This window comes from Paralichthys olivaceus, chromosome 12 (genome assembly GCF_024713975.1).
Source record: "Paralichthys olivaceus isolate ysfri-2021 chromosome 12, ASM2471397v2, whole genome shotgun sequence".
NCBI classification, from domain to species: domain Eukaryota; kingdom Metazoa; phylum Chordata; class Actinopteri; order Pleuronectiformes; family Paralichthyidae; genus Paralichthys; species Paralichthys olivaceus.
Genome location: NC_091104.1, coordinates 17609005 through 17636196, shown reverse-complemented (window position 1 = coordinate 17636196; position 27192 = coordinate 17609005). Strand labels below are relative to the sequence as shown.

The following is a 27192-nucleotide window of genomic DNA, read 5'->3' as shown; positions in this document are numbered from 1 at the left end:
AGAGAGTCACAGGGATCTCAGAGTGCTGATGGAGAACAGTCAAATGCAAGCATCTTATACAGGAGAACAAAGGCTGTTTAACTGAGCCAGTTCAGATTGGTTCTGGTGCAGTTTCAGACAGGAATTAAGACAAGGAAACATAATTATATATATAAGTTTCCTTTAAAGATAGAGCATAATCCCTTGGACAGTCAGAAAGCAATAGAAAGGTCATAAAGGTATTAGCAAGTCATAAAGGTTTCAGGTCACAAAATGTTCAGGTCATAAAAGTCTTACACAGAGACAAGGAGGTTTTCTTTTCATCCCTCGGCTTGTTTGTTTGATCATCTGGGAGATTAACATTTGTTAGAATGTAAAAATGTAAGCATTATGATTTATAGAGCAAAGTATCATCAATACAGCCCATCTATGTTAAAGTTAGTTCTTTCATTACCATCAGACAAGCTAAAAGTTCATTGTACACTGGTGCTTTTATGAAGAACCTCCTTCCTTTGTTTAAGAAACATTTGCTCAGCCATGCCTTGTGCCATCGTTTGTTTTGAAATGAAAATAATAAAACTGCACACTCATTCTCCATACTTTTCTTTCCAGTTGGATTCATCAGTTTCATTTCCTCAGCAGTCCAGTAGAGAGGATGTGACTCTCTGTCGCCCCCTGTGTTTAGATTGTACCACAGTTTCGTTTCTGAGGAAACATTCAGGAAGTAAACAAGTACCAGTCCAGCTCGAAGCTGATCACAACAGAGGATAAAAACAGCAGAGAGAAGTGCAGAGAAAAAAACATGAAGCCTAGTGAGTACCACTCTTCCTCTGACTACAGTGAAACATTCTTTTAGGAAATCAACACCTATGTGTAGCATCATGTTTCTTTATTAATAATAGCATGTGATACAAGTCTGTAAAGCTCAGCTGTAATAAGATGCAATTTCTTTCTTGTGTTTCAGCAACGGTTTTAGCAGTTGGAACAGGTTAGACATTAACAGACATACAATAACAATAACAACCATTATAATCATAATTACAATAATAATGAAGGCTCCATCTCTGTTGTGTTCTTGTCCAGGTGCAGTTGTGGCTGTGGTCGGGACCCCTCTTGCTCTGGGGGCCGCAGGCTTCACCTCAGCTGGAATTGCAGCAGGCTCCATAGCTGCTAAAGCGATGTCGTATGCTGCAGTGGCTAACGGAGGTGGAGTGGCAGCAGGAAGTGTGGTGGCTGTTTGTCAGTCAATAGGTAAACAGATTATTCATTTTGGTCTGAACTGGGTCCTTGGTTGGATAAGTTTTATATCTAAAGTGTTTATTCTTGCTCTGTTTTCACATTTTTTAATCCAATAAACATCTGTTAACATCAGCTCTTACAGGCTTAATCTAATGCACAACTTTTGTATTGTTTCATTTATTATCTTTAAATCTGTATTTATATTTTGTTTCAGTACTCAGTTACTCAGGTTTACCTTATTCTACTTCACTTACCTCAAATTTTCAATCATCTTATACTTAAAATATCTGTTTTGCCAATATCTTCATTAGAACATACAGTGACAGCTTTGTAATAGTTCTGGTGGCCAGACTATGATTACATATGATATTAATTTATAGACTTTAGTTTGATGATAGTATTGGTGATACTTTCACGTTAGCTTGAAAAAATGTACTGATCATGCAATGTGTGTAATGTCATTGTAGGTGCTGTTGGTCTGTCAGGGGCCAGTGCAGCTGTGGCTGGCGCTGGAGCAGCTGTGGGGTGGCTAGCAAGCCGCTTTTTCTGAATAATCAATATGTTATCCTGTTAATCTAATGAGCTCTTACAACTCAGAAAATAAAAGCCACCTGGTTAAAACACATTTGAAAGAGTTAACTGGTTTATTGTCCTTTTTAGTTAAAGTATCTATTTATCCACCAGTGTATCATAACACTGTTATGACCCATAAACAAGAATATGTACTGTTATATTGTATTTAAGCACTTGTGTACAATAACTTTAATATATTTGTTCAAGGTCCAGTGAGTAAGATCTAGATGAAAGGGATCTACTGGCAGAAATTGAATATAAAATGATCCTAGTGATGTTGTCACCCATGAGCCTTTTATATTTACATCAGGGGCGGGTCCTGTTTATGGAAGCTGCCATGTTTTTCACAGTGTTAACGTTCATGATGCACAGACTGTACAGAGTTTATTACACCACAGACAAAGTAGGGCAGGGGGTGGGGGGTAGCAAAAAGTTCTTTGAATGTTTTAAGAGGTTAAATGTGTTTGGCCTCGACTCATCGATACGTGTCGTCCACCACAGCTTGGAGGACATGAGAAGGCCTTCCTTTGCGATTGGCGTCCTTGTCCTTGTAGCCATCACTTGTGGGTGCCGTCTATGCAACCGATTATCTGGGGGATGTTGAACTTTTATGGCTTAATCGTATCAAGCTATCCCATGTATACGTACTGACAGAACCTTTAATGTTTTCTGGAGGTGCCACAACCTTCAGGGCCAAAACATTATTTTCTTCAGTGACAAAGAGAAACATTTGTCCTGACTGCTGTTAAAACTAAACTCTTAAACTCTTCTGATATTTACTCCTGTTATCATCAGTTAAGATGTTAATTCATATTTAAAAGGTTAGGCCCTGCTCACATTCCAAAGTCCTGGCTGAGGACCAAAGGCAGCTGGGTCTTTTCTGTCAGGGCTCCCACTCTGAGGACGTCTGTCTGTCAAATTTCTCTTTTAAATCTCTCTTAAAGACACATTTTTATAGATGGGCTTACTCCCAGTTCTGATCTTACCATCTATTTCAATACTATAGGAGAGATGACTGGAGAGGGGGAGCAAAGATGACTGAAGAGAAGGTTGGTGTAGGATCAATCAAAACCAATTTGCTAAACCTTTTGCTCAAATAACTCTACTTGTCTTCATAGATCTTTAGCAATGCATATATTTCTATTCATTGTTGAAAAACTAAACATTGTGGGCCCTAATGTGTTTGCTGTCTTATGTCTTAAGTCTAATGTATACATACTAATTTCGAGATTTGTGTATATTTTAAGTAATTTGATATACATATGTAATTGTGTTTTTAAAAATATAAAAACTGGATATATAAATTAATATAACATGTTTATATTACCAAGCACAAATTAGACTTACAATACAGTATTAAACATTGTTTTAAATAACAAAATACATACAATTTTCTCTTGTGCGTTAAGTTGTGAGATCATGACTACAGCCTTGATATTACTGCTGTTACGTGTTCATGTTTTTATTAACTTTTCTTGTTTTGTTGTCAAATCACTTTGTAAAGTCTATTTTTAGTGTTATATAAACAAAGTTTATTTTTATATAATTCTAGGTGGAGCTGGTAATTTGAGACAATTTAAATACCAAGTTGGGGAGTTGCTGTTCTATTTAGTCATAATTTCTTTCATCAGCTGACTACACCCTATAATGCATCGCGTGAGAATAATCCTTAAAGGTCCAGTGTGTAAGATTTAGGTGAAAGAGAACTATTGGCAGAAATTTAATGTAGAATAATCGTCATGATGTTTTAACTAGTTCATTTCATCTAAATTGTATGAATTGTAGTTGGCCCAGAAAAGGCCCTTTATATTTAAATACTATATATTTACATTGAGGGGACCCTCTCTACAGAGGTCACAATGTTTTTTACATTAGTCCAGACTGGACAAACTAAACACCTTTTGAGTTTGTATGACAATTAAAGGCTTCATCGGGTTCTTTTTCATGTTTGGAAGGAGAGGGTTCAGCTGCAACATGCAATTACAACACTAGATATCACAAAATTCTACACACTGGACCTTTAAATTCTCACCATATAATTGTAACATTCCTTGTTTGGCAATGGCTGCTCAGGTGTAGTCAGCTGATTAAAGGAACAATGCTGGATAATCCTTTGTTTAAGAAACATTTGTTCAGCCAGTTTCATTTCTTCAGCAGTCCATTAGAGATGATGTGACTCTCTGTCGCCCCCTGTGTTTAGATTGTACCATAGTTTCGTTTCTGAGGAAACCTTCATGAAGTGAATAAATACCAGTCCAGCTCGAGGCTGATCACAACAGAGGATAAACACAGCAGAGAGAAGTGCAGAGAAAAAACCATGGACCCTGGTGAGTACCACTCTTCCTCTGACTATAGTGAAACATTCTTTTAGAAAATCAACACCTATATGTAGCATCATGTTTCTTTATTAATAATAGCATGTGATACAAGTCTGTAAAGCTCAGCTGTAATAAGATGCAATTTTTTTCTTGTGTTTCAGTGACAGTTGCAGCAGTTGGAACAGGTTAGACATTAACAGACATACAATAACAATAACAACCATTATAATCATAATTACAATAATAATGAAGGCTCCATCTCTGTTGTGTTCTTGTCCAGGTGCAGTTGTGGCTGTAGTCGGGGCCCCTCTTGTTCTGGGGGCCGCAGGTTTCACCTCAGCTGGAATTGCAGCAGGCTCCTTAGCTGCTAAAGCGATGTCGTATGCTGCAGTGGCTAACGGAGGTGGAGTGGCAGCAGGAAGTGTGGTGGCTGTTTGTCAGTCAATAGGTAAACAGATGGTTCATTTTGGTCTGAACTGGGTCCTTGGTTGGATAAGTTTTATATCTAAAGTGTTTATTCTTGCACTGTTTTCACATTTTTTAATCCACTAAACATCTGTTAACATCAGCTCTTACAGGCTTAATCTAATGCACAACTTTTGTATTGTTTCATTTATTATCTTTAAATCTGTATTTATATTTTGTTTCAGTACTGTTACTTTTTTTTTTGTTACCTTATTCTACTTTACTTACCTCAAATTTTCAATCATCTTATATTTAAAATATCTGTTTTGCCAATATCTTCATTAGAACATACAGTGACAGCTTTGTAATAGTTCTGGTGGCCAGTCGATGATTTCATTTGATATTACTGTCTGCACTTTAGTGTCATGATAGTATTGGTGATACTTTCTCTGTAGCTTGATACAATTTACTGATCATGCAATGTGTGTAATGTCATTGTAGGTGCTGCTGGTCTGTCAGGGGCCAGTGCAGCTGTGGCCGGTGCTGGAGCAGTGGGGGGATGGGCGGCAAGCCTCTTTTTCTGAATAATCAACGACTGGTTATCCTGTTAATCTAATGAAACATGTGATGAAGCAACATGTTTATGTTCTGAAATGTTTGGGAAGTTGTCTTGTTTGCATTTTCCTGACATGATGTTACATTGTTTGACTCTTACAACTCAGAAAATAAAAGCCACCTGGTTAAACACATTTGAAAGAGTTAACTGGTTCATTGTCCTTTTTAGTTAAAGTATCTATTTATCCACCAGTGTATCATAACACTGTTATGACTCATAAACAAGAATATGTACTGTTATATTGTATTTAAGCACTTGTGTACAATAACTTTAATATATTTGTTCAGGGTCCAGTGAGTAAGATCTAGATGAAAGGGATCTACTGGCAGAAATTGAATATAAAATGATCCTAGTGATGTTGTCACCCATGAGCCTTTTATATTTACATCAGGGGCGGGTCCTGTTTATGGAAGCTGCCATGTTTTTCACAGTAGCCCAGACTGGACAAACTAAACACTTTTTGAGTTTGTATGACAATTGAAGGCCACAACAGGTTCTCTTTCACGTTGGGAACAGAGGGTGAGGGGTGTTCAGCTGCAACATGCAACTTCTCCACTAGATGTCACTGAATTCTACACACTGTGGAGTTACATGCAGAACTGAATTTCTGATCGTATAAGACAGAGTTTGGACTTTTAAAATGCATGTAAACACCGGACATTGGACATCACAAAATCGGAAAAGAACACCTCGACAATTATATCTAAATCGATTTTTGCATACTGTGCATGCTCCAGAATTTCCGCCGGGGCGTTCACCCGGAAGTGGAAGGAGAAGGCTCTGGTAATAACGCTCTTTATATACAGTCTATGGTAATAACTAGTAGTGTTGTTGCTGGAAAAGGTCAAATGACACCATAGTTTAGACGAAATCAACAACTCACTTCTGGACGAACAAGGAGACCCGGTTCATGCTTAACCAAGTACAAGGAATGAGGAACGCAGATCTATTCAAAAATATTTCCAAAACGGTGGCTTCATCAGGACACCGGAGCAGATCAGAATCAAATGGAAAAACATACGGTAGGCGTACAATGGCGCCAAGCAGAATAACTCAAGAAGTGGACCGGAACCGGTCAGTTGTTCTACGAACTTTTGGATGATCTGCTAGGGAGGTGACCTCTGTCCCAAGCCGGACAACACGGGGTGGATATCGGATTTGATGCAGCTGACCCAGGTGAGTAATTTAGCACTAGTTGCTATAATCTGTCTAAGCCAACCTAGATGCATCATGCTAGATGGCCGATTGTTCTGGAGAAAAGTACAAACGTGTTAAATATGTTGATACATGTGTGGTTAACCTCTTAAATCATTCAAAGAACTTTTTGCTACGCCAGCGGCACAGCGTGCTTTAAGAGGTTAATCATGTCCTTACTGGTCAAGAATTAAACCCACGATGAAAACAAATGATGAGCATGAAGTGTAAACTCTACCTGGATTATAACCATTCATTTTTATAACTCTCTGTAGAAGCAACAACAGAGATGGGAGGTCTCGACGAAACAATGGGCAGCACGACACAGCAGTGCGAAGATGACTCTCTCAGGTCAACTGAAAGCACAAGGAGCATTTCCCAACTGCAGAGGAACTCTGAGTTACCTGATAAGTTCTGCAATATTCTGGCTGCACCAACCAATGCTTATTTCTGTTTAAACATATACCCACGCCAGGACATGTCATATGTTTTACACCAATTATTTCTTCAGGGACAAGTGCCCAGCCGCCCGGTTGGAGGTGGCAGGGGCATACAGGAGATATTGCTCTCCTATGCCAACAGATGGGTGAAATGAGGGAGTTTTGGAGACAGCAGATGAAGCAAAGTGATGGAGCGGCAGGAGCAGTCGCCGGCCACCATTATGGAGGGCAGTAACACTATGGTTGCACTGCTTTTGGAGGGAATCAGGAGCCTGAGGCCACCTGCATCCCCATACCCCTATTTCCCACAAACCACATATTCATATGTATATATATACCCACATATTCATATATTGTAAGTTTTTAATATCTGTATTTAAGCCTTTATACCTGTTTAGAAATTCCATATAAATGTTATATGTTCATAAGATTTTTATTGCCTTGTTTATAATAAATGTTAAAAACCCACAACAAAAAATTTAAAGACTTTATTCGTGGCATGAAAGATACAAGCGTGGGCTGTACAGCAAAAAAATACAAAGCTATCCCATGTATACGTACTGACAGAACCTTTAATGTTTTCTGGAGGTGCCACAACCTTCAGGGCCAAAACATTATTTTCTTCAGTGACAAAGAGAAACATTTGTCCTGACTGCTGTTAAAACTAAACTCTTAAACTCTTCTGATATTTACTCCTGTTATCATCAGTTAAGATGTTAATTCATATTTAAAAGGTTAGGCCCTGCTCACATTCCAAAGTCCTGGCTGAGGACCAAAGGCAGCTGGGTCTTTTCTGTCAGGGCTCCCACTCTGAGGACGTCTGTCTGTCAAATTTCTCTTTTAAATCTCTCTTAAAGACACATTTTTATAGATGGGCTTACTCCCAGTTCTGATCTTACCATCTATTTCAATACTATAGGAGAGATGACTGGAGAGGGGGAGCAAAGATGACTGAAGAGAAGGTTGGTGTAGGATCAATCAAAACCAATTTGCTAAACCTTTTGCTCAAATAACTCTACTTGTCTTCATAGATCTTTAGCAATGCATATATTTCTATTCATTGTTGAAAAACTAAACATTGTGGGCCCTAATGTGTTTGCTGTCTTATGTCTTAAGTCTAATGTATACATACTAATTTCGAGATTTGTGTATATTTTAAGTAATTTGATATACATATGTAATTGTGTTTTTAAAAATATAAAAACTGGATATATAAATTAATATAACATGTTTATATTACCAAGCACAAATTAGACTTACAATACAGTATTAAACATTGTTTTAAATAACAAAATACATACAATTTTCTCTTTTGTGCGTTAAATTGTGAGATCATGACTACAGCCTTGATATTACTGCTGTTACGTGTTCATGTTTTTATTAACTTTTCTTGTTTTGTTGTCAAATCACTTTGTAAAGTCTATTTTTAGTGTTATATAAACAAAGTTTATTTTTATATAATTCTAGGTGGAGCTGGTAATTTGAGACAATTTAAATACCAAGTTGGGGAGTTGCTGTTCTATTTAGTCATAATTTCTTTCATCATCTGACTACACCCTATAATGCATCGCGTGAGAATAATCCTTAAAGGTCCAGTGTGTAAGATTTAGGTGAAAGAGAACTATTGGCAGAAATTTAATGTAGAATAATCGTCATGATGTTTTAACTAGTTCATTTCATCTAAATTGTATGAATTGTAGTTGGCCCAGAAAAGGCCCTTTATATTTAAATACTATATATTTACATTGAGGGGACCCTCTCTACAGAGGTCACAATGTTTTTTACATTAGTCCAGACTGGACAAACTAAACAGCTTTTGAGTTTTTATGACAATTAAAGGCTTCATCGGATTCTTTTTCATGTTTGGAAGGAGAGGGTTCAGCTGCAACATGCAATTACAACACTAGATATCACAAAATTCTACACACTGGACCTTTAAATTCTCACCATATAATTGTAACATTCCTTGTTTGGCAATGGCTGCTCAGGTGTAGTCAGCTGATTAAAGGAACAATGCTGGATAATCCTTTGTTTAAGAAACATTTGTTCAGCCAGTTTCATTTCTTCAGCAGTCCATTAGAGATGATGTGACTCTCTGTCGCCCCCTGTGTTTAGATTGTACCATAGTTTTGTTTCTGAGGAAACCTTCATGAAGTGAATAAATACCAGTCCAGCTCGAAGCTGATCACAACAGAGGATAAACACAGCAGAGAGAAGTGCAGAGAAAAAACCATGGACCCTGGTGAGTACCACTCTTCCTCTGACTATAGTGAAACATTCTTTTAGGAAATCAACACCTATATGTAGCATCATGTTTCTTTATTAATAATAGCATGTGATACAAGTCTGTAAAGCTCAGCTGTAATAAGATGCAATTTCTTTCTTGTGTTTCAGCAACGGTTTTAGCAGTTGGAACAGGTTAGACATTAACAGACATACAATAACAATAACAACCATTATAATCATAATTACAATAATAATGAAGGCTCCATCTCTGTTGTGTTCTTGTCCAGGTGCAGTTGTGGCTGTGGTCGGGGCCCCTCTTGTTCTGGGGGCCGCAGGCTTCACCTCAGCTGGAATTGCAGCAGGCTCCTTAGCTGCTAAAGCGATGTCGTATGCTGCAGTGGCTAACGGAAGTGGAGTGGCAGCAGGAAGTGTGGTGGCTGTTTGTCAGTCAATAGGTAAACAGATGGTTCATTTTGGTCTGAACTGGGTCCTTGGTTGGATAAGTTTTATATCTAAAGTGTTTATTCTTGCTCTGTTTTCACATTTTTTAATCCACTAAACATCTGTTAACATCAGCTCTTACAGGCTTAATCTAATGCACAACTTTTGTATTGTTTCATTTATTATCTTTAAATCTGTATTTATATTTTGTTTCAGTACTGTTACTTTTTTTTTGTTACCTTATTCTACTTTACTTACCTCAAATTTTCAATCATCTTATATTTAAAATATCTGTTTTGCCAATATCTTCATTAGAACATACAGTGACAGCTTTGTAATAGTTCTGGTGGCCAGTCGATGATTTCATTTGATATTACTGTCTGCACTTTAGTGTCATGATAGTATTGGTGATACTTTCTCTGTAGCTTGATACAATTTACTGATCATGCAATGTGTGTAATGTCATTGTAGGTGCTGCTCACTGTCAGGGGCCAGTGTAGCTGTGGCCGGTGCTGGAGCAGTGGGGGGATGCGCGGCAAGCCGCTTTTCCTGAATAATCAACGACTGGTTATCCTGTTAATCTAATGAAACATGTGATGAAGCAACATGTTTATGTTCTGAAATGTTTGGGAAGTTGTCTTGTTTGCATTTTCCTGACATGATGTTACATTGTTTGACTCTTACAACTCAGAAAATAAAAGCCACCTGGTTAAACACATTTGAAAGATTTAACTGGTTCATTGTCCTTTTTAGTTAAAGTATCTAGTTATCCACCAGTGTATCATAACACTGTTATGACTCATAAACAAGAATATGTACTGTTATATTGTATTTAAGCACTTGTGTACAATAACTTTAATATATTTGTTCAGGGTCCAGTGAGTAAGATCTAGATGAAAGGGATCTACTGGCAGAAATTGAATATAAAATGATCCTAGTGATGTTGTCACCCATGAGCCTTTTATATTTACATCAGGGGCGGGTCCTGTTTATGGAAGCTGCCATGTTTTTCACAGTAGCCCAGACTGGACAAACTAAACACCTTTTGAGTTTGTATGACAACTGAAGGCCACCACAGGTTCTCTTTCATGTTGGGAACAGAGGGTGAGGGGTGTTCAGCTGCAACATGCAACTTCTCCACTAGATGTCACTAAATTCTACACACTGAACCTTTTATATTTACTGGAGGTGCCACAACCTTCAGGGCCAAAACATTATTTTCTTCAGTGACAAAGAGAAACATTTGTCCTGACTGCTGTTAAAACAATGACAATAACATGCTGATGTTACACAGGCACAATGTTCACCATCTATCAGGCTAATGTCTACTTCTGTTTTTATGAGAACCACGGTGCAGTATGTGTGCAGTATGTAGAAATCTTCTTCTGACTGAAATGACTGTGCTTGTCTTCAGTGCAGCTGTGTAGCACAGGTCACGCTCCATTCAGACTGGCTCTTTACCAAAACTATTCCAGAGTCACTTGTTGTTTCCTCCTGATCTGAAAGCTAGAATCTAAGCAAATATTGTTGATGTGGTAACTCACGGGAGACTTCTTGCTGAACATGGGGGAAGCTTATTTTGCTGACGACCACAGTGTAGTCTCAATCACATCATCTCTCGTAGTACACAGCGCTTATTTTCTTCTTCACATCTGTAACATTCCCAACAGGTTACTCTTCTACTCATTGCGCTGCCAGTGGACATGTATATACTGCTCTCAGTTTCCACAGTTATTACAGTTGAGAATGTGCAGATGTTATCCATCAGTTCTGTTTGATTGTAAGGGTACTTTTTTACCTCTGCCAAGGAGGTTTTCTTTTCACCCCTCGGCTTGTTTGTTTGATCGTCTGGGAGTTTAACATCTGTTAGAATGTAAAAATGTAAGCATTATGATTTATAGAGCAAAGTATCATAGATACAGCCCATCTATGTTCAATTAGTTCTTTCGTTACCATCAGACAAGCTAAAAGTTCATTGTACACTGGTGCTTTTATGAAGAACCTCCTTCTTTTGTTTAAGAAACATTTGCTCAGCCATGCCTTGTGCCATCGTTTGTTTTGAAATTAAAATAATAAAACTGCACATTCATTCTCCATACTTTTATTTCCAGTTGGATTTCATCAGTTTCATTTCTTCAGCAGTCCAGTAGAGAGGGTGTGACTCTCTGTTTCTCCCATTTATTGGATCGTACCATAGTTTCATTTCTGAGGAAACCTACATGAAGTGAATAAATACCAGTCCAGCTCGAGGCTGATCACAACAGAGGATAAACACAGCAGAGAGAAGAGAAGAGAAAAAACATGGACCCTGGTGAGTACCACTCTTCCTCTGACTATAGTGAAACATTCTTTTTCTATATGTAGCATCATGTTTCTTTATTAATAATAGCATGTGATACAAGTCTGTAAAGCTCAGCTGTAATAAGATGCAATTTCTTGTCTTTCAGTGACAGGTGCAGCAGTTGGAGCAGGTAAGACATTAATAGACATACAATAACAATAACAACCATTATAATCATAATTACCATAATAATGAAGGCTCCCTTTCTGCTCTGTTCAACAGTGACGAAGGATAAGGCCCCAAGTGTTCTGGGGACCGCAGGTTTCACTTCAGATGGAATTGCAGCAGGCTCTGTGGCTGCTAAAATGATGTCAGCTTCTGCAGTGGCTAGCGGAGGTGGAGTGCCAGCAGGAAGTATGGTTTCTGCTTTTCAATCAAAAGGTAACAGTAGATGGTTCATTTTGGTCTGAACTGGGTCCTTGGTTGGATAAGTTTTATATCTAAAGTGTTTATTCTTGCTCTGTTTTCAAATTTTTTAATCCACTTAACATCGGTACTATAATTTACAGGCTTAATCTAATCTAATCTTTAAATCTGCATTTATATTTTGTTTCAGTACTTATTTAGTTTTGTTACCTTATTCTACTTTACTTACCTCAAATTTTCAATCATCCTATACTTAAAATGTCTGTTTTGCCAATATCTTCATTAGAACATAGAGTGACAGCTTTGTAATAGTTCTGGTGGCCAGTCGATGATTTCATTTGATATTACTGTCTGCACTTTAGTGTCATGATAGTATTGGTGATACTTTCTCTGTAGCTTGATAAAATTTACTGATCATGCAATGTGTGTAATGTCATTGTAGGTGCGTCGGAGGACACAAGGAAAGCTGACAAGTGATTAAGAAGCTCGTGTTGGGTGGCAAGCCTCTTTTTCTGAACAATCAACTGGTTATCCTGTTAATCTAATGAAACATGTGATGAAGCAACATGTTTATGTTCTGAAATGTTTGGGAAGTTGTCTTGTTTGCATTTTCCTGACATGATGTTACATTGTTTGACTCTTACAACTCAGAAAATAAAAGCCACCTGGTTAAACACATTTGAAAGACTTAACTGGTTCATTGTCCTTTTTAGTTAAAGTATCTATTTATCCACCAGTGTATCATAACACTGTTATGACTCATAAACATGAATATGTACTGTTATATTGTCTTTAAGCACTTGTGCATGTGATGGAAATCTGAAAATACAAGAGGCTGGATTACCAAATTACTGTATTTATTAGGAGCTTTCTGCAGAAAGGATCAACACAGAGAGTCACAGGGATCTCAGAGTGCTGATGGAGAACAGTCAAATGCAAGCATCTTATACAGGAGAACAAAGGCTGTTTAACTGAGCCAGTTCAGATTGGTTCTGGTGCAGTTTCAGACAGGAATTAAGAAAGCAATAGAAAGGTCATAAAGGTATTAGCAAGTCATAAAGGTTTCAGGTCACAAACAGTTCAGGTCATAAAAGTCTTACACAGAGACAAGGAGGTTTTCTTTTCATCCCTCAGCTTGTTTGTTTGATCATCTGGGAGATTAACATTTGTTAGAATGTAAAAATGTAATCATTATGATTTATAGAGCAAAGTATCATCGATACAGCCCATCTATGTTTAAGTTAGTTCTTTCATTACAATCAGACAAGCTAAAAGTTCATTGTACACTGGTGCTTTTATGAAGAACCTCCTTCTTTTGTTTAAGAAACATTTGCTCAGCCATGCCTTGTGCCATCGTTTGTTTTGAAATGAAAATAATAAAACTGCACATTCATTCTCCATACTTTTCTTTTCAGTTGGATTTCATCAGTTTCATTTCTTCAGCAGTCCAGTAGAGACGATGTGACTCTCTGTTTCGCCCATTTATTGGATCGTACCATAGTTTCGTTTCTGAGGAAACCTTCATGAAGGGAATAAATACCAGTCCAGCTCGAGGCTGATCACAACAGAGGATAAACACAGCAGAGAGAAGAGAAGAGAGAAAACATGGACCCTGGTGAGTATCACTCTTCCTCTGACTATAGTGAAACATTCTTTTAGAAAATCAACACCTATATGTAGCATCATGTTTCTTTATTAATAATAGCATGTGATACAAGTCTGTAAAGCTCAGCTGTAATAAGATGCAATTTCTTGTCTTTCAGTGACAGGTGCAGCAGTTGGAGCAGGTAAGACATTAATAGACATACAATAACAATAACAACCATTATAATCATAATTACAATAATAATGAAGGCTCCCTTTCTGCTCTGTTCAGCAGTGGCTGATGATAAGGCCCCAGGTTTTCTGGGGACCGCAGGTTTCACCTCAGATGGAATTGCAGCAGGCTCTGTGGCTGCTAAAATGATGTCAGCTTCTGCAGTGGCTAGCGGAGGTGGAGTGCCAGCAGGAAGTCTGGTTTCTGCTTTTCAATCAAAAGGTAACAGTAGATGGTTCATTTTGGTCTGAACTGGGTCCTTGGTTGGATAAGTTTTACATCTAAAGTGTTTATTCTTGCACCATTTTCAAATTTTTTAATCCACTTAACATCGGTACTATAATTTACAGGCTTAATATAATCTAATCTTTAAATCTGCATTTATATTTTGTTTCAGTACTTATTTAGTTTTGTTACCTTATTCTACTTTACTTATCTCGAATTTTCAATCATCTTATTCTTAAAATGTCTGTTTTGCCAATATCTTCATTAGAACATACAGTGACAGCTTTGTAATAGTTCTGGTGGCCAGTCGATGATTTCATTTGATATTACTGTCTGCACTTTAGTGTCATGATAGTATTGGTGATACTTTCTCTGTAGCTTGATAAAATTTACTGATCATGCAATGTGTGTAATGTCATTGTAGGTGCGTCGGAGGACACAAGTGAAGCTGACAGTGATTAAGAAGCTCGTGTTGGGTGGCAAGCCTCTTTTTCTGAACAATCAACTGGTTATCCTGTTAATCTAATGAAACATGTGATGAAGCAACATGTTTATGTTCTGAAATGTTTGGGAAGTTGTCTTGTTTGCATTTTCCTGACATGATGTTACATTAAAAGCCACCTGCTTAAAACACATTTGAAAGACTTAACTGGTTCATTGTCCTTTTTAGTTAAAGTATTGTAAGAGAAATGCTCAACTTCAGTAAAACACTGGAAGTTAAGAAAGACTCAGAACTCGTGGAGAAAAGTTAAAGCCAGGCGGGACTTCTTTATTTGCATGACATCAGCATACCAACAACGTCGAAACAACAACGAAACAACCCCCCGAAACAACCCCAAACACTCACTTTCACAGACCTTATATCCTCGGTGACCGCCCAGGAGTGAAAGTGAGTGTATGTTGGTGTGCTTGTGCGTGTGTGTGTGTGTGTTATGGTGTCGGGGATCCAGAGGTCCCCTTCTTCCCTGCTTATTCCTGGCAACTGTCAGGTGTCGGTGTGCCAATTCATTAGGAACAGTGGAAAATAGGAACAATGGAATACATTCCATTGCACCTATTTTGGCGAAAACACCCAGTTCTATTGGGTCATTTGCCGATATCGCTGGGTCATTGTGACCCAGCCAGTTCATCCCCATGCAAACACCAATCAACCTTTCAAACCTCCATTTCCCAACTTGGTCCTTGGCCAACTCTCTAAGCCTTGTGTAACTCACCCTATCTGGATCTCCAGTACAGAGTAATATAATACATTATCTGCCTCTACGGTATCTATTTATCCACCAATGTATAATGACACTGTTATGACTCATAAACAGAATATGTACTGTTATATGGTATTTAAGCACTTGTGTACAATAACTTTTTGTCACATGTGTCTTTTCTTCTGTACATGTGCCCCATTGTTGGAACTGCCTTAATTGTGCTGGAGGGTACCATTTGCTTATGAGCATGGGAAGGCACCAAGTATGGTAGAGTTGTAGGGTTGTTGAGGGTGTCATAGGAAAAATGCTGTTTTAACTGGTTTTGAGAAGTAATATGGATCCACAACCATGTTTGTTATCCAATTGAGAATGTTAAGATTTTTTGAGTATCAAGTGTAATCTCCCTTTTTGACAAATGATTATTAATGATCAATCAATGTTTCTTGGTAGGACCCAGCCGGTATAAAGGAGGAGGCTGGAGGTCCTGAGGGGGAGTTTGAATAGAGTTAAGCCAGGGAACCTGCAAGGGCCCAGTGGTTAAAGGGGCATTGCCTAATGCAGAGCTGAGGTTTTTATAGTGTGTTTCACCCAAGTTTTGCTTTTATTTATTTTTGTAGTTTTGTTAACAGCATTTTTAAAATTTTGTTAAACTTACACTCCAGCCCGTCCACTCTGCTCTGCATCTACCAAACAGCTTGCTGCTCCCTCGCTGTGAAGGACAGCTAGCCACTCAAGAAAATCATTACTGTTTGCTGTCCTGGTCTACCAAATGGTGGAACAAGCTCCCCATTGACATAAGGACAGCAGAAAGTCTACACACCTTCTGCCACAGGCTAAAGACACATCTCTTCCAACTACACCTTGGTTAAGAAGATGATGTCTAATAACCATCTTCAACTCTGATGTTTATACATTAAAAGATACAAATTGAGTTTAGTTGCACCTCTAAATATATTTATGAAGCACTTGTAGTTTGGCTTCTTTGAAGAAAATTGTACTTACATGATTCTTCATAATTGTGTTTGTCCCATAACTGCTTGCACCAGCCGCACAAGAACCACTGTGCTCTATGTGTGCACTATGTGTGTTACTGTAGGTGGAGATGGCAATGGGAGAAAATCAATACCAGGTTGGGGAGTTGCTGTTGTACTTAGTCACACGTCAATCACATACTTTATTTATATTTCACCAGCATTGTTCCTTTGATGACTACACCCAATCAGACATTGCAATGCGTGACACGCAACTAAAATTCCCAAAAAAGGACTGCTACAATAATATGGTGAGAATTTAAGGCTAAGGGGCCTTCTCTTTCTCACCTCTTCTTACTTTTTGGAAATTTGGTTTTCATCTCCATTGCTACAATGACAACAACCAGCTCTATAAAGTTGAAATCAGGGTTCTAACGAAACAACAACAAAAATAAGAATGAGAGGTAGGAGGTAAGTTATAAATAGGAGATGACATACAAAAGAGAGCCCTGAGGAACACCTATTTAAGTTATTGGATACCTGAGTAAGAGAAGGCCCCTTATCCTTTAATTCTCACCATATAATCATAACATTTCTTGTCTGGCAATGTTAGTTGCATGTCACGTATTGCAATGTCTGATTGGGTGTAGTGAGCTGAAGAAAAGAACAGCTATTAGTTGTATGCACAAGCGTGTTTTGTGTGGATACTCGATGATTCCTCATTGTTTTGTAATATCCAGTGGCAGTGACCGTGTGACACCAACTTTGAAAGCCTAAATTATATTTGAATAGATCATATAACTATTTTGACCATAGGCTATAAAATTCCTGATAGAGAAATACTATGATATTCATTGAACATATCAATGCACTAAAATTATAGCACTGTTACAAAGTTAATTATTTCCTTGACCTTTTGTGATATTTAGTCAGCTGCTTGCTTGAACACATGTTGGTCTTTGTCTCCCCCTAGTGTGAAGTGGAAGTATAACTTTGGCCACTGTCAGCGTACATCCTTTTGTAGTCTTTTGAGTAAACCATCAGATCTTGCTTTTCATTTCAATTCTTGACTGAGCGTAAAGATTGAGTTCTGCAACCAAATGAATAAAAACCAATCTGTTTATGGAGGGAAAAATGCACGAAGCTCTGCTTTTTGCAAACAGACATTTTTACTTTTATCTTGAAACAGAAAAGCTTGATTGCATTAACAGTCCACTACTCCCCTTCACCAGAATTCACAAGTTAGGACTCATTCAATATCAACTTGATCAAACTCATACACAAACAGTGGAGCAACAATACCAACATCAACAAAGCTGAATGACAATAATAAAACAGACATATAGGCAACAACAAGGGACACACTGAACTCTGGGCACTTCAGGGACGAGGAGCAGAATTGAAAATTGCACATGGCTGATAACAATATTACTAAATATGTTACAAATTTTATTGCACAAGAGGAAATAAAAAATGAATATTTCACCAATATTCTTCATTTGCAATCTTAAAATACATTCATAAACATTGATAAAACAGCCACATTTACCAACAACGTGCAAGGCTGACATGAACAATAAAGTAAAACAACAAGGAGAAAAAGGCACCCGTTTTAAAAAAAAAAGTTAAAACACAGGTGAGCAGTGAAGTGATAAAACCATAGAAATCTTCATGGAGATTCTGCGTGAAATGACTGAGTGCATGTCTTCGGTGCAGCTCTGTAGCACAGGTCACGCGCCATTCAGACTCGCTCTCTATCAAAAATAGTCCAGAGTCACTCGATGTTTCTTCCTGATTTGTAACCTGGCATCTAAATTTATAGATTTTCTTCTAAATATCTATGTAGTTCTGTTCAATTTTTAAGGATTCTTTATTTCAATAGAGTTTGTCTTTCAGAGGATTATACTTAATATGGGTAAATGTGTGTAAAAATATGTTATATGAGTACATAAAATAATAAAAGAAGTCACTGATGTTTCTTCCTGACCTGTAAGCTAGAATCTAAGCAAATATTGTTGAGAATATTGGTTCTGTTAGATTTTGAGGATACTTTTTAGCCTCCACAAGGAAGTTTTTTTTTTTTTTACTTTCTTTAACATTGTAAGAGTTCAAAATGTTGACCCTTTTCCCAGAGAATAAAACTCAGACACATTTAAGCAACTGGTATCTATGACTACGTGTAATTTGGTGCAGCTTGCGCTCTAATGTGCCATTCTAGTTTCAATTGAGTTTGTCTTTTAGAGGATAATACTTCATATGGCTAGAAATACTTTATATGAGTGGATATTGTAATACATGAGGCTGCTGTGAGATAAAAAGGAGGAATATTAACAAAAAGGACTTTGGCTTTACTAATTGTTAATAAACCATTCATAGAGCAATTAATGAGAACAGATATCAAGATACCAGGTTGTGAAGAATCCCTTTGGTTGATTGTTTATCTTTTATCTTTAAGAATATTGCTGTCATATAACTGGCACCCAAATATTAATTTTAGTTGATGGCTTTTCTCTCGTTTTTAAAGCTTGATTCCTCGTTTGAAGTTACTACTTTATGAACTGTGAATCTAATGGATAGAATCATGCTCTGAATGGATTATAATGTCAGAAATTTAAGATGAACGTAATTACAAAACCTCAGCTGCTGAACACCAAAATGAAATGTCCCCTCAAGCTCCTTGTCCATCACCACCATCATGTCCAGGTTACTCTGGTGCTGAAGACGTCTCTTTGTCCATGTTCTTGATTACTCTCTGAGCTATCCCGTAGGGTACATGGCATGCCACTGTCCCCATTTCTGCTGCCCCCTCCACATGAAACATCTGGTCATCAAAGAAAATATGTGGCCTGATCTTCTCAAGCATGGGGCCCTTGGGTGCCCCTGCCAGAAAGAGAGCCTCATCAATGTCCAGGCCCCATGAGCGCAGAGTTTTTAGGGCTCGGGTACCGGAGCTGGCTGCGCTGCGAGCCGTCACCAGGTATGTCCGGATGGGGCAGTCCATGCGCTGGCCCTTGGCATAAAATTTCTTTTGCAGTTTTCCTAAAGCCTCCAGGAAACCCTTCAGTGGCCCCTGCAGGAGGATGGAAGGATGGAGGGTGGTAAGTCTACAGTTTCTCCAGATGTCATTTAAATGTATTTTATTGAATCTGTACTTAATAGTGATTATATGTGGACATGGCATTCCTCTGTAAGTGACAATTAATAATAAATGACAGTTCAGATGTTCTTAATTGCAGTTTTACCAAATTAGAGATTTAATTCGCTCTGAGAGCTCATTTCTTTTCTGGTGCACATTGTTGTAGAGACGTCAACGTGTTACCAAACAAATTTCAGTTTTAGTGGCATAAACAATGGTCACAAGCACAGAACTGTCTATAATTGATAAACTACATTTCTGTTGGCAGTGTTACAGTTGTCACTATGTGTTTACTGTACATGGTCCAGAGGCTTGTTCTCGTGGGCCTTCTCGTGCTCAAAGAACTTGTCCAGTCCGTGGGCCTTGTAAATGCGCTCCGACTCATCAGAGAAGAGGACGGCATCACCGTCGAAGGCGACACGCAGCTGAGTCTCCGACACTTCCGTCATCTTCTCCGGGGTGAACATGGTGGCTGCCGCTATACCTGGTTCGTGCAAAACGTCACACACACATCCACACATCCATAAACCTTCTCAAAGACTAACTACTGTTAGATTATCATGATCTATTACTAAAGCTTCTCAATAACACAGCTTCTCTCCTATTGTACCGACCTTCCCCCAGAGCTTCTCGAACCTTGCCTGGGTCAGACGACAGGTACAGGTTGGTGTGGTAGGCCTTCAAGTAGCCCACAGGGCTGTTTCCCCCTGTCATACAGAAGCGCTCGATGAACAACTCTGCAGAGATTAGGATACAAAAAGCTCAGTGAACAGTTAACGTCAATAACATGGAATATATGCAAGAGTCATCTGATAATCAAACAAAAAATATGGTAAAGATTGAAGTCGTTACTTAAGGTTTTATTATAAAATTTGTTGACGCCCCCCACCACCTTGCCTGTATTCCGATAGCGACGGAAGTTAAATAATATCAAAGTAATTAAGGTGAATAAGATATCAGTCTTCTTTAAATCCTGAGATAGTAATGACAATAATGAAGAATCGAAGGATTGAGGGCATAACCATTTCTGTATTCTGATTGTTGTAATATTAAATGCTGACAGCATGTGGCTTTTGGAGCCAGAGCCAGAAGAGAGAGAGTGAACCTGGAGGGACATGAAAGGATGAAATGCGTGCAGATTATTCCTCTTGGTCAGACTCAATCAATGGACGCAGGATGAGGAAGAGTTAAACCCCTGTGAGGAACCATGAAGACTGCAGCTCCCCAACTCCCACCACTTATCCTTGGGGAAAACATTGTGAGGTGTTGACCATGAGAGAGATCAAACCATAACCATTAAAACCACTCTCATGACTGTATCATAAATATGCTGCAAGATGTTGGCTTAGCTTAGCATCAATAGTGGAAGCAAGGGAAATCTGTTAGCATCATCTTTGTGCTTAGCCAGTTCTATGTTAGCATCAGTTTTATGTTTGCCGTACAAACACTGGAGTGGCTTCATTTGTTTTATCTAACTGTTGGACAAAAGGTCAATCACATTTTCAAAAAGGTAAAACAATTGCCTCAAGTCTGTTTGTGTCCTCAGTGTTTGAGGAAAAAAACTGTGGCAACTTATTTGCAAAAAACAATTTCACCAAACCAACAAGTCCTCCAAAAACATACCACAGCCATATTACAACTATGATACAGAAACACTATGGCTTACAACCACAACATAGTTATATCACAGCCATATTGCAGCAACATTACAACCATTCTACAGCCACAATACAGTCATATTTCAGCCATAATAAAGCCACAGTACAGCTACAGGACAGCCATTCTTATATATTGGTAACTCACGGTGATGATTGATGGTATTGATGAGTCTCAGGCCAACGTATGCATGATTGTTGGTCATGAGCACAACATCAAACAGCTCCTCATCGTCGGGGTAAAGCTCCCTCAGTTGAATATTTACAGCCTCCAGAGCCTGGGAACACAACCAAACAAAGATTGATACGCACATATATATGTTTGTGTGTGTGTGTGTGTGTGTGTGTGTGTGTGTGTGTGTGTGTGTGTGTGTGTGTGTGTGTGTGTGTGTGTGTGTGTGTGTGTGTGAAGATTTAATATATAAGAAGAAAGGATAATACAGTTTTACTGCAGAGAAGCTGGAGGTGTGTTTGAGTGGGTTCATGTTTAAAGCTTATTAGTCATCCACCGCCTCCAGAGACACGACCCAGCACATAAAAGTGACACCAAGGAATCCCTCTGCATTGGGGTTGATATACTGTGTGTGTGTGTATAAGTGTGTGCTGGTGCCTGCTTGTGAATGTCTCTCCTCATCTTTCCACTCGTCGTCTCTGACCTTGACAAAGGAGAAGGCAGGTCCTGGGCTGAAAGGTTCCGTTTCATGCTCCACCTGATACTTGATGTAATCCTCCATGCCTTGCTGTTCATAGATCTGCTGTTCCTTCTCCATGTTGAAGAGGACTCGAGACGACACAGCGATGGTGATGGCGTTCTCTGGCTTGGGCTGGAGGATGACAGATTAAAGAAAAGTTTAGTTTCATGCAGCCTTGCCTAACGCTTCACACACACAGAGGATTGTTTCTGAATTTGAGGAGAAGTTGATGTTTTGAAATTGAGTTTAGAGTTGTATCTATTCCTTCTGCACAGACTCAGTTCATAATTCATTATCAGCAGTGTAACAATAATGAGGAAACTTTTGCTCATGTGCAGACTCTGACAGTCCCTTTCAGACAGGAACAATTTGATAAAGGCTTCATTGCCGATGCCAAACATGCTAACAAATGAGTGAGTTGAAGAGCAGTGACAGTGATATAATATACTTTCCCCTGGAAGACATAATGAATGGTTGACACCTGTTAACTCTTTGGAGGCTTCGTTGGCTGAACTCACAGATTTGACTGTTAATCAATCTAAACCCTGCAAAGTGTCCACAAGATGAAGAATTACTTCCACATTTAAAGAACATTAAACATTCTTTTTATGACATATTTGAATCAGATTTACAACTGAAACCGTCCCCTGCTTCCTGCAAGTGCCTGAAGTTGCAGTTGCTGTATATGTTTTTGTATTTTGAAATCCAAAGAAACCATGCACCTGATATAACATCCCTGTATGTGTTGCACAGATGCTGAGCCTCTGTTCCCGTATCACCCAATAACATCTCTTTCTGCAACTTTCTTTGCATTTGTCTGCAGGTTTCAAATGATGCAGCACTCGCTTGTGAACCTGGAAACAACTCTTTTTGTGTTTTCACCAGGTCAGTGCATCTGTGTTCTCTCATCTGTCTTTCATCATGTGACTGAGACAGACAGTCTCACATGGTTAAAACCAGTGTGTGCTGGCAGGCTTTAACCAGCAAGTATTGCAGCACAATTCATGTGATGACAGAAAGTTATTTTTTTAATTCACTTGTACTTAATGTGATGTGCATCATTTTTGCTGTCAAACCATTATGGAGACTGGGAAACTCACAGAAACTGAATGGATGCTGCGTAAGGAGAGATACTCACTGGTTTAGGTTTCCTGTTGGGGGTGGAGGGCTTCAAACCCATACTCCCATTTTCCCAGGGGGCTCTGCTGCTGCTGCTGCAGCTGCTGCTGCTGCCATTTCTGGTCAAATCCTGTCCACTGACGGCCAGAGTTTGACTGTTTAGACTCATTGTACCTCTTCAGCTTTCTGTTCCTCAGGACCACACTGAGTTAGTGTGTGTCTCTGATGGCTCTCTTTCCTTGCCTCTCTCTCTCTCTCTCTCTTTTGCTGGAGCTCGCAAAAAAGTCCTTACTCACTCCTATGCATTCACAATTGAATCCTGTCCTGGTGCACCCAGGAAATTCACTCCATCAGTCTGATCATGTAGCTGCAGAGGCACTCAGCTAGAGAGCAGGAGTGAGATGCAGGAAGAAGAAGGAGAGATGGAGAGAAATTCAGGAAAATGCTGGTTTGAAGCGGTTCCTCTTCTCATAGCATCACTTGTATTATGTTCCTTGCTGAGCTCCTCTGTGCTTGTCTTACTATGTGTTCCTTCTCCCTCACACACACACACTATTGACTTCAAGCCATTTGCGTCCTGCCCCCTTTTTCTTAACCCTTTCAGAGTCTGGTCCCCTGGAGCAGCAGCAGAGCATGTTAGTTAATGTATGTGACAGCAAGTTGTTGCACCCGTTGGACAGAACAGACCGGTATGTCAAAGCACGGCTGTGTCGTGATGCTTGAAATGCAATCTTCAGCTAAAAGAGAGGTGGACCTTGATAGCTCTGTGAACATATAAGAAAACCTTTTTTTTAAATCATACAGTGCTTTAATCGATCTTTAAAACCAATAGAATATCTATTATTTTGTTTTAGATGTTATAAATAAAAATAGCATCCCATGTGCTTCATTACATTACATGTTCCTGCTCAGCAGTCTGGGAAATGAAGTCCGTCCTGGGTCATTTGCTTCCTCTTGTGCATCTAATGATATTTCCTTTTGCCTCCTCCTTGTGAAAACCCCTGCAGGATGCTGCCGTGGATTGAAACACAAAGCAGCAGTCCCAGTTGCCAGGCAACAGCCAGGGAGTCAAAGGGGCTGGTACACCCGCATCCATTATCTGATTGGTTGCAGGGACATCAGACTGCATGTGTAGCTCTCCAAATATGGCATCAATCAGAGAAAGGGACAGGTGATGCAGGGGGATGACATGAAAGTGTGTGTTCCACTTTGAAGAGTATGAATGCATTATTAATAATATTAGCTAAGCATTTACGGCAATTTATCAGCTACAGATGGTTTCTGAGATGACGACGCTGAGCAGACGTCTTTGCAGGGACACGAGGAACATAAAGATAATAGAGACAGCCTGACGTGCTGCAAACCATCGCATCCAGTACCGCCATCGTCTTTATTCACTTCTCAGCATTACAGAGGCATCACATATTGACTGTTGACATCAGACATGATTGCACACAGTATGTTAGAAAAAGCACAACTGGGGTTGAACAGGAATAAAAAATAGGTAGAAAAAAATATTTCTTCAAACTGTTTTTGTGACATTTTATTTTGTTACCTATACACTTGGAGCACACTGCTCCTAGGGGCAGCACACATTAAGCCCAACATCACAAAGTGTTGCCGCACATCTAACTGACTAAGGATAATGTGTCCGGATGTGATCACACACTCTCCTGCTGCAGGCACAGTACAGTTTATTGATTAATTGAGGACGGCTGAAGGGTTGTATGAGTTTATTGTCTGGGACCATGGTCAGTATTTATGAATACAATCTTTTTTACTCTCTTAAGTGTTTATATTGTGTTTGAATTTATTGTGTGTAAGTGTGTCCCAACAATGATATAGGTACAGGACTTTTTTTTTTTTTTTTTTTACCTCTCCCGGGGAGGTTATGTTTTCACCCCTATCGGTCTGTTTTTGCAAAATCGGTCAAGATTTTGCAAAAACTACAGGTTGGATTACATAGAACTTGGTAGAAGGATGTAGTATAGGTGAGAGAATAACCCATTCAATTATGGGGCAGATCCAGATCAGGGACTTTTGTTACCATTGCAAGATGAGGAGTTTCATTACATTTTTCTTAATTTCTCAGAGAATAATTAATGAATCTTGATTTTAAAAAATCAGGCACATTTAGCAGACTGATTACATCAGTGTATGTAATTATATAATTCTGCTCTTCTTCTTTTCCCTCTCCAGCACTGAGTCCTTTTCATAGTGTCACTCATTTTTAATGTAGAGAATTTAGCAGCTTGATTAATTTTAAGGGAAATGTTGCGCCTTGGCTCAGGTTTACGCTTTACTGAGTTGCCGTAACACATTTGATTTAGTTCTGAAAATCGCCTCCTGTTTGAGCGGCTTCATTATTTTGAGGCTCTGTGTTGTGCTGGTACTGAAAGCTGTGTCAGTCACCTCTTGTATTTCGAGCTCACAGCCACTAGAGCGTAGTCAAGGATAAGCAAACCTCCATGTCCTGTTCTTGGATACCTCAACGCCTCCTTCTTTGCTCGGGGGCGTTGAAGACAAAGAGGATGTGGAAGAGAAACTCTGCTTGTAGAGGAAGTCCATCTGAAAACCTAAATACTCTGAACCTTTAGATACTTTAAAACTTGCTGTCCTGTCTACAGAAATGTTCATGTTTGTCTGTGTATTATTATGACTTGTGGTTTGAGTGGAATAATCTCTATAACTTCAAAGTTTATCAGACAATGACAGACATTCTGTTACATAAAAGAAAGCTTGGTAAAATGTGATGATTTCAAGCTTATTGTAAGGGTTGGGGTAGAGAAAATACCAAGAAATACTACGTTTCCTGTCTTTAAAAGCAGCAGTAAAAACACAACTCATATTAATTAAAGTATTCTAATCTGTTTCCTGAACTCAAATATGAAAAATAAAGACTCCACACCCTGCTGTGTCTGTGGAACACCAATGATACATTCATCATTTGTGTTGGCTAGGCCCTGAGCCTGTGTGTGTGTGCCTTTGTGTTCCAGTCTGCAGCTCTGAGGGGGTTAACAGGACGTGGAGACAGTTGGGGCCGCACCCACTGAGCTAATTTGAATAACGCCGGCATTTGGCGCGAGGCTCAGCGCAGCCAGCCTTTCTTCATACTGGCTGTGACACCACTCCCCTCGCCTAGCCTCCCCCTCCCTGTTGTACCCTGGACTGGCGGGAAATTCTAGAGAAAGAGGAGGAGAGAAAGAAACACAGAAATAGAGTGTAAAGAGGGAGAGAGGGGACTGCATGTCCTGGACTCAAGGAGCTTTTGTGCACCTATACTCTGCACCTGTAGTTGCCCTGCAAACACATTCGGTACAGAATGTACCTTGGAAAGAAAGCAGGAAGACAGAAAAAGAGAAGGAAGACAGTCAGAACAGGAAGAAAGAAAGAGAGCAGGAAGAAAGAAAGAAAGAAAGAGCAGGAAGAAAGAAAGAGAGCAGGAAGACAGAAAGAAAGAGCAGGAAGAAAGAAAGAGAGCAGGAAGACAGAACAAGAGCAGGAAGAAAGAAATAAAACAGGAAGAAAGAAGCAACACCCCTCCTCCCTGGTTTTGGCGCGAGACGGATAGAGAGATAATGCTCTCTCTCAGTGGTAGACTGTGGGAGGAGACAAAAGCAGGCATGAGTGGAGAAGGCCAGAACAAAGACAGTGTAACAGCCTGGACTACCTCTACCCCTTATCAGGCCCCACCCCCACACCCCAACCACACAGCCTGAAGCCTTGAGGCCAGGCGGATGACTATTATAACCTTAATCAGTCCTTCAAAGCAACCACCCAGCCATCTTCGCCACCACCAGGTTCTTTGTTCTCACTGGGTCTCTGCTTGGTTTTGGTCAGAATTCTTCCTGATTTACACCGTAAGCCTATAAAACTCACTACCACACACAAATCTTGTGATATAGTAGAAGCAATCTCTTCCTTTTGTTGCTGAGAGAAGGCCTGACGGTCGTTCACCTCCACGGTAAAGGTCGCACGGGAAGGTTGTTTGCTGGGGTCGCATCGCAAACCATTAGCAGCATCCACACTGTACTCAAGTGAAATAATTGAATTTATTGCTATTGGCTTTCAGAGAGATGACAGTCTCCAGTCCCCCCAGCCCCATCACCTTAATCTGTAGTGTAAGTGAGGAGGGGGTGGCACGAGCATGGAATTTACCCCTCTAACCCTAACCCATCATAGGGAAAGAAAGAGCGGACCAGTGGTTCGTCTCACTTCCTCCCTCCAGTAGGGCTCAA

General features: G+C 39.4%; 4 protein-coding genes across 9 annotated transcripts; 3 read left to right on the top strand and 1 right to left on the bottom strand.

Annotated features, from left to right (window-relative positions):
• Positions 1-176: 176 nt before the first annotated feature.
• Positions 177-1843, top strand: LOC138412390 (interferon alpha-inducible protein 27-like protein 2A). Its single transcript, XM_069536164.1, has 4 exons — positions 177-791; positions 944-967; positions 1063-1230; positions 1686-1843. Exons 1-4 carry the CDS (start codon positions 782-784, stop codon positions 1766-1768), a joined length of 285 nt encoding a protein of 94 aa, XP_069392265.1. The 5' UTR covers positions 177-781; the 3' UTR covers positions 1769-1843.
• An 855-nt stretch (positions 1844-2698) lies between these two features.
• Positions 2699-5263, top strand: LOC138412391 (interferon alpha-inducible protein 27-like protein 2A). Its single transcript, XM_069536165.1, has 5 exons — positions 2699-2840; positions 3992-4118; positions 4271-4294; positions 4390-4557; positions 5016-5263. The coding sequence occupies exons 2-5, from the start codon at positions 4109-4111 to the stop codon at positions 5096-5098; spliced, it is 285 nt and encodes a 94-aa protein (XP_069392266.1). The 5' UTR covers positions 2699-2840; positions 3992-4108; the 3' UTR covers positions 5099-5263.
• Positions 5264-5699: 436 nt separating this feature from the next.
• LOC109628188 (interferon alpha-inducible protein 27-like protein 2) lies at positions 5700-14814 on the top strand. Of its 5 annotated transcripts, none has more exons than XM_069536170.1 (10): positions 5700-6306; positions 6600-6992; positions 7684-7726; positions 8880-9006; positions 9159-9182; positions 9278-9445; positions 9903-11742; positions 11879-11902; positions 11995-12153; positions 12581-12816. In XM_069536170.1, exons 4-7 carry the CDS (start codon positions 8997-8999, stop codon positions 9929-9931), a joined length of 231 nt encoding a protein of 76 aa, XP_069392271.1. In that variant the 5' UTR covers positions 5700-6306; positions 6600-6992; positions 7684-7726; positions 8880-8996; the 3' UTR covers positions 9932-11742; positions 11879-11902; positions 11995-12153; positions 12581-12816. The 5 variants fall into 5 exon arrangements, with proteins under 5 accessions (XP_069392271.1, XP_069392270.1, XP_069392269.1 ...); XM_069536169.1 differs by having other exon boundaries at positions 6600-7090; XM_069536168.1 differs by having other exon boundaries at positions 6600-7119.
• A 2639-nt stretch (positions 14815-17453) lies between these two features.
• Positions 17454-23968, bottom strand: LOC109627962 (cytosolic 5'-nucleotidase 1A-like). Of its 2 annotated transcripts, XM_069536131.1 has the most exons (7): positions 23848-23968; positions 22974-23718; positions 21800-21967; positions 21292-21421; positions 20103-20225; positions 19788-19972; positions 17454-19422 (listed from the first exon to the last, which is right to left on the bottom strand). In XM_069536131.1, the coding sequence occupies exons 2-7, from the start codon at positions 23121-23123 to the stop codon at positions 19057-19059; spliced, it is 1122 nt and encodes a 373-aa protein (XP_069392232.1). In that variant the 5' UTR covers positions 23124-23718; positions 23848-23968; the 3' UTR covers positions 17454-19056. The 2 variants fall into 2 exon arrangements, with proteins under 2 accessions (XP_069392232.1, XP_019940359.1); XM_020084800.2 differs by having other exon boundaries at positions 22974-23924.
• Between the last annotated feature and the right edge of the window lie 3224 nt (positions 23969-27192).

Coding starts and splice junctions, on each gene's coding strand:
- LOC109628188 (XM_069536166.1), top strand. Junction 13,926..14,014: donor AGGTGCAGCAGTTGGAGCAG/GTAAGACATTAA, acceptor TGCTCTGTTCAG/CAGTGGCTGATGATAAGGCC. Junction 14,177..14,603: donor TTCTGCTTTTCAATCAAAAG/GTAACAGTAGAT, acceptor ATGTCATTGTAG/GTGCGTCGGAGGACACAAGT.
- LOC138412391 (XM_069536165.1), top strand. Junction 4,295..4,389: donor AGTTGCAGCAGTTGGAACAG/GTTAGACATTAA, acceptor GTTCTTGTCCAG/GTGCAGTTGTGGCTGTAGTC. Junction 4,558..5,015: donor GGCTGTTTGTCAGTCAATAG/GTAAACAGATGG, acceptor ATGTCATTGTAG/GTGCTGCTGGTCTGTCAGGG.
- LOC109627962 (XM_069536131.1), bottom strand. CDS start 23,123: ATGAGTCTAAACAGTCAAACTCTGGCCGTCAGTGGACAGGATTTGACC. Junction 20,226..21,291: donor CAATACCATCAATCATCACC/GTGAGTTACCAA, acceptor TAATCTCTGCAG/AGTTGTTCATCGAGCGCTTC. Junction 19,973..20,102: donor TCGAGAAGCTCTGGGGGAAG/GTCGGTACAATA, acceptor TGCACGAACCAG/GTATAGCGGCAGCCACCATG.
- LOC138412390 (XM_069536164.1), top strand. Junction 968..1,062: donor GGTTTTAGCAGTTGGAACAG/GTTAGACATTAA, acceptor GTTCTTGTCCAG/GTGCAGTTGTGGCTGTGGTC. Junction 1,231..1,685: donor GGCTGTTTGTCAGTCAATAG/GTAAACAGATTA, acceptor ATGTCATTGTAG/GTGCTGTTGGTCTGTCAGGG.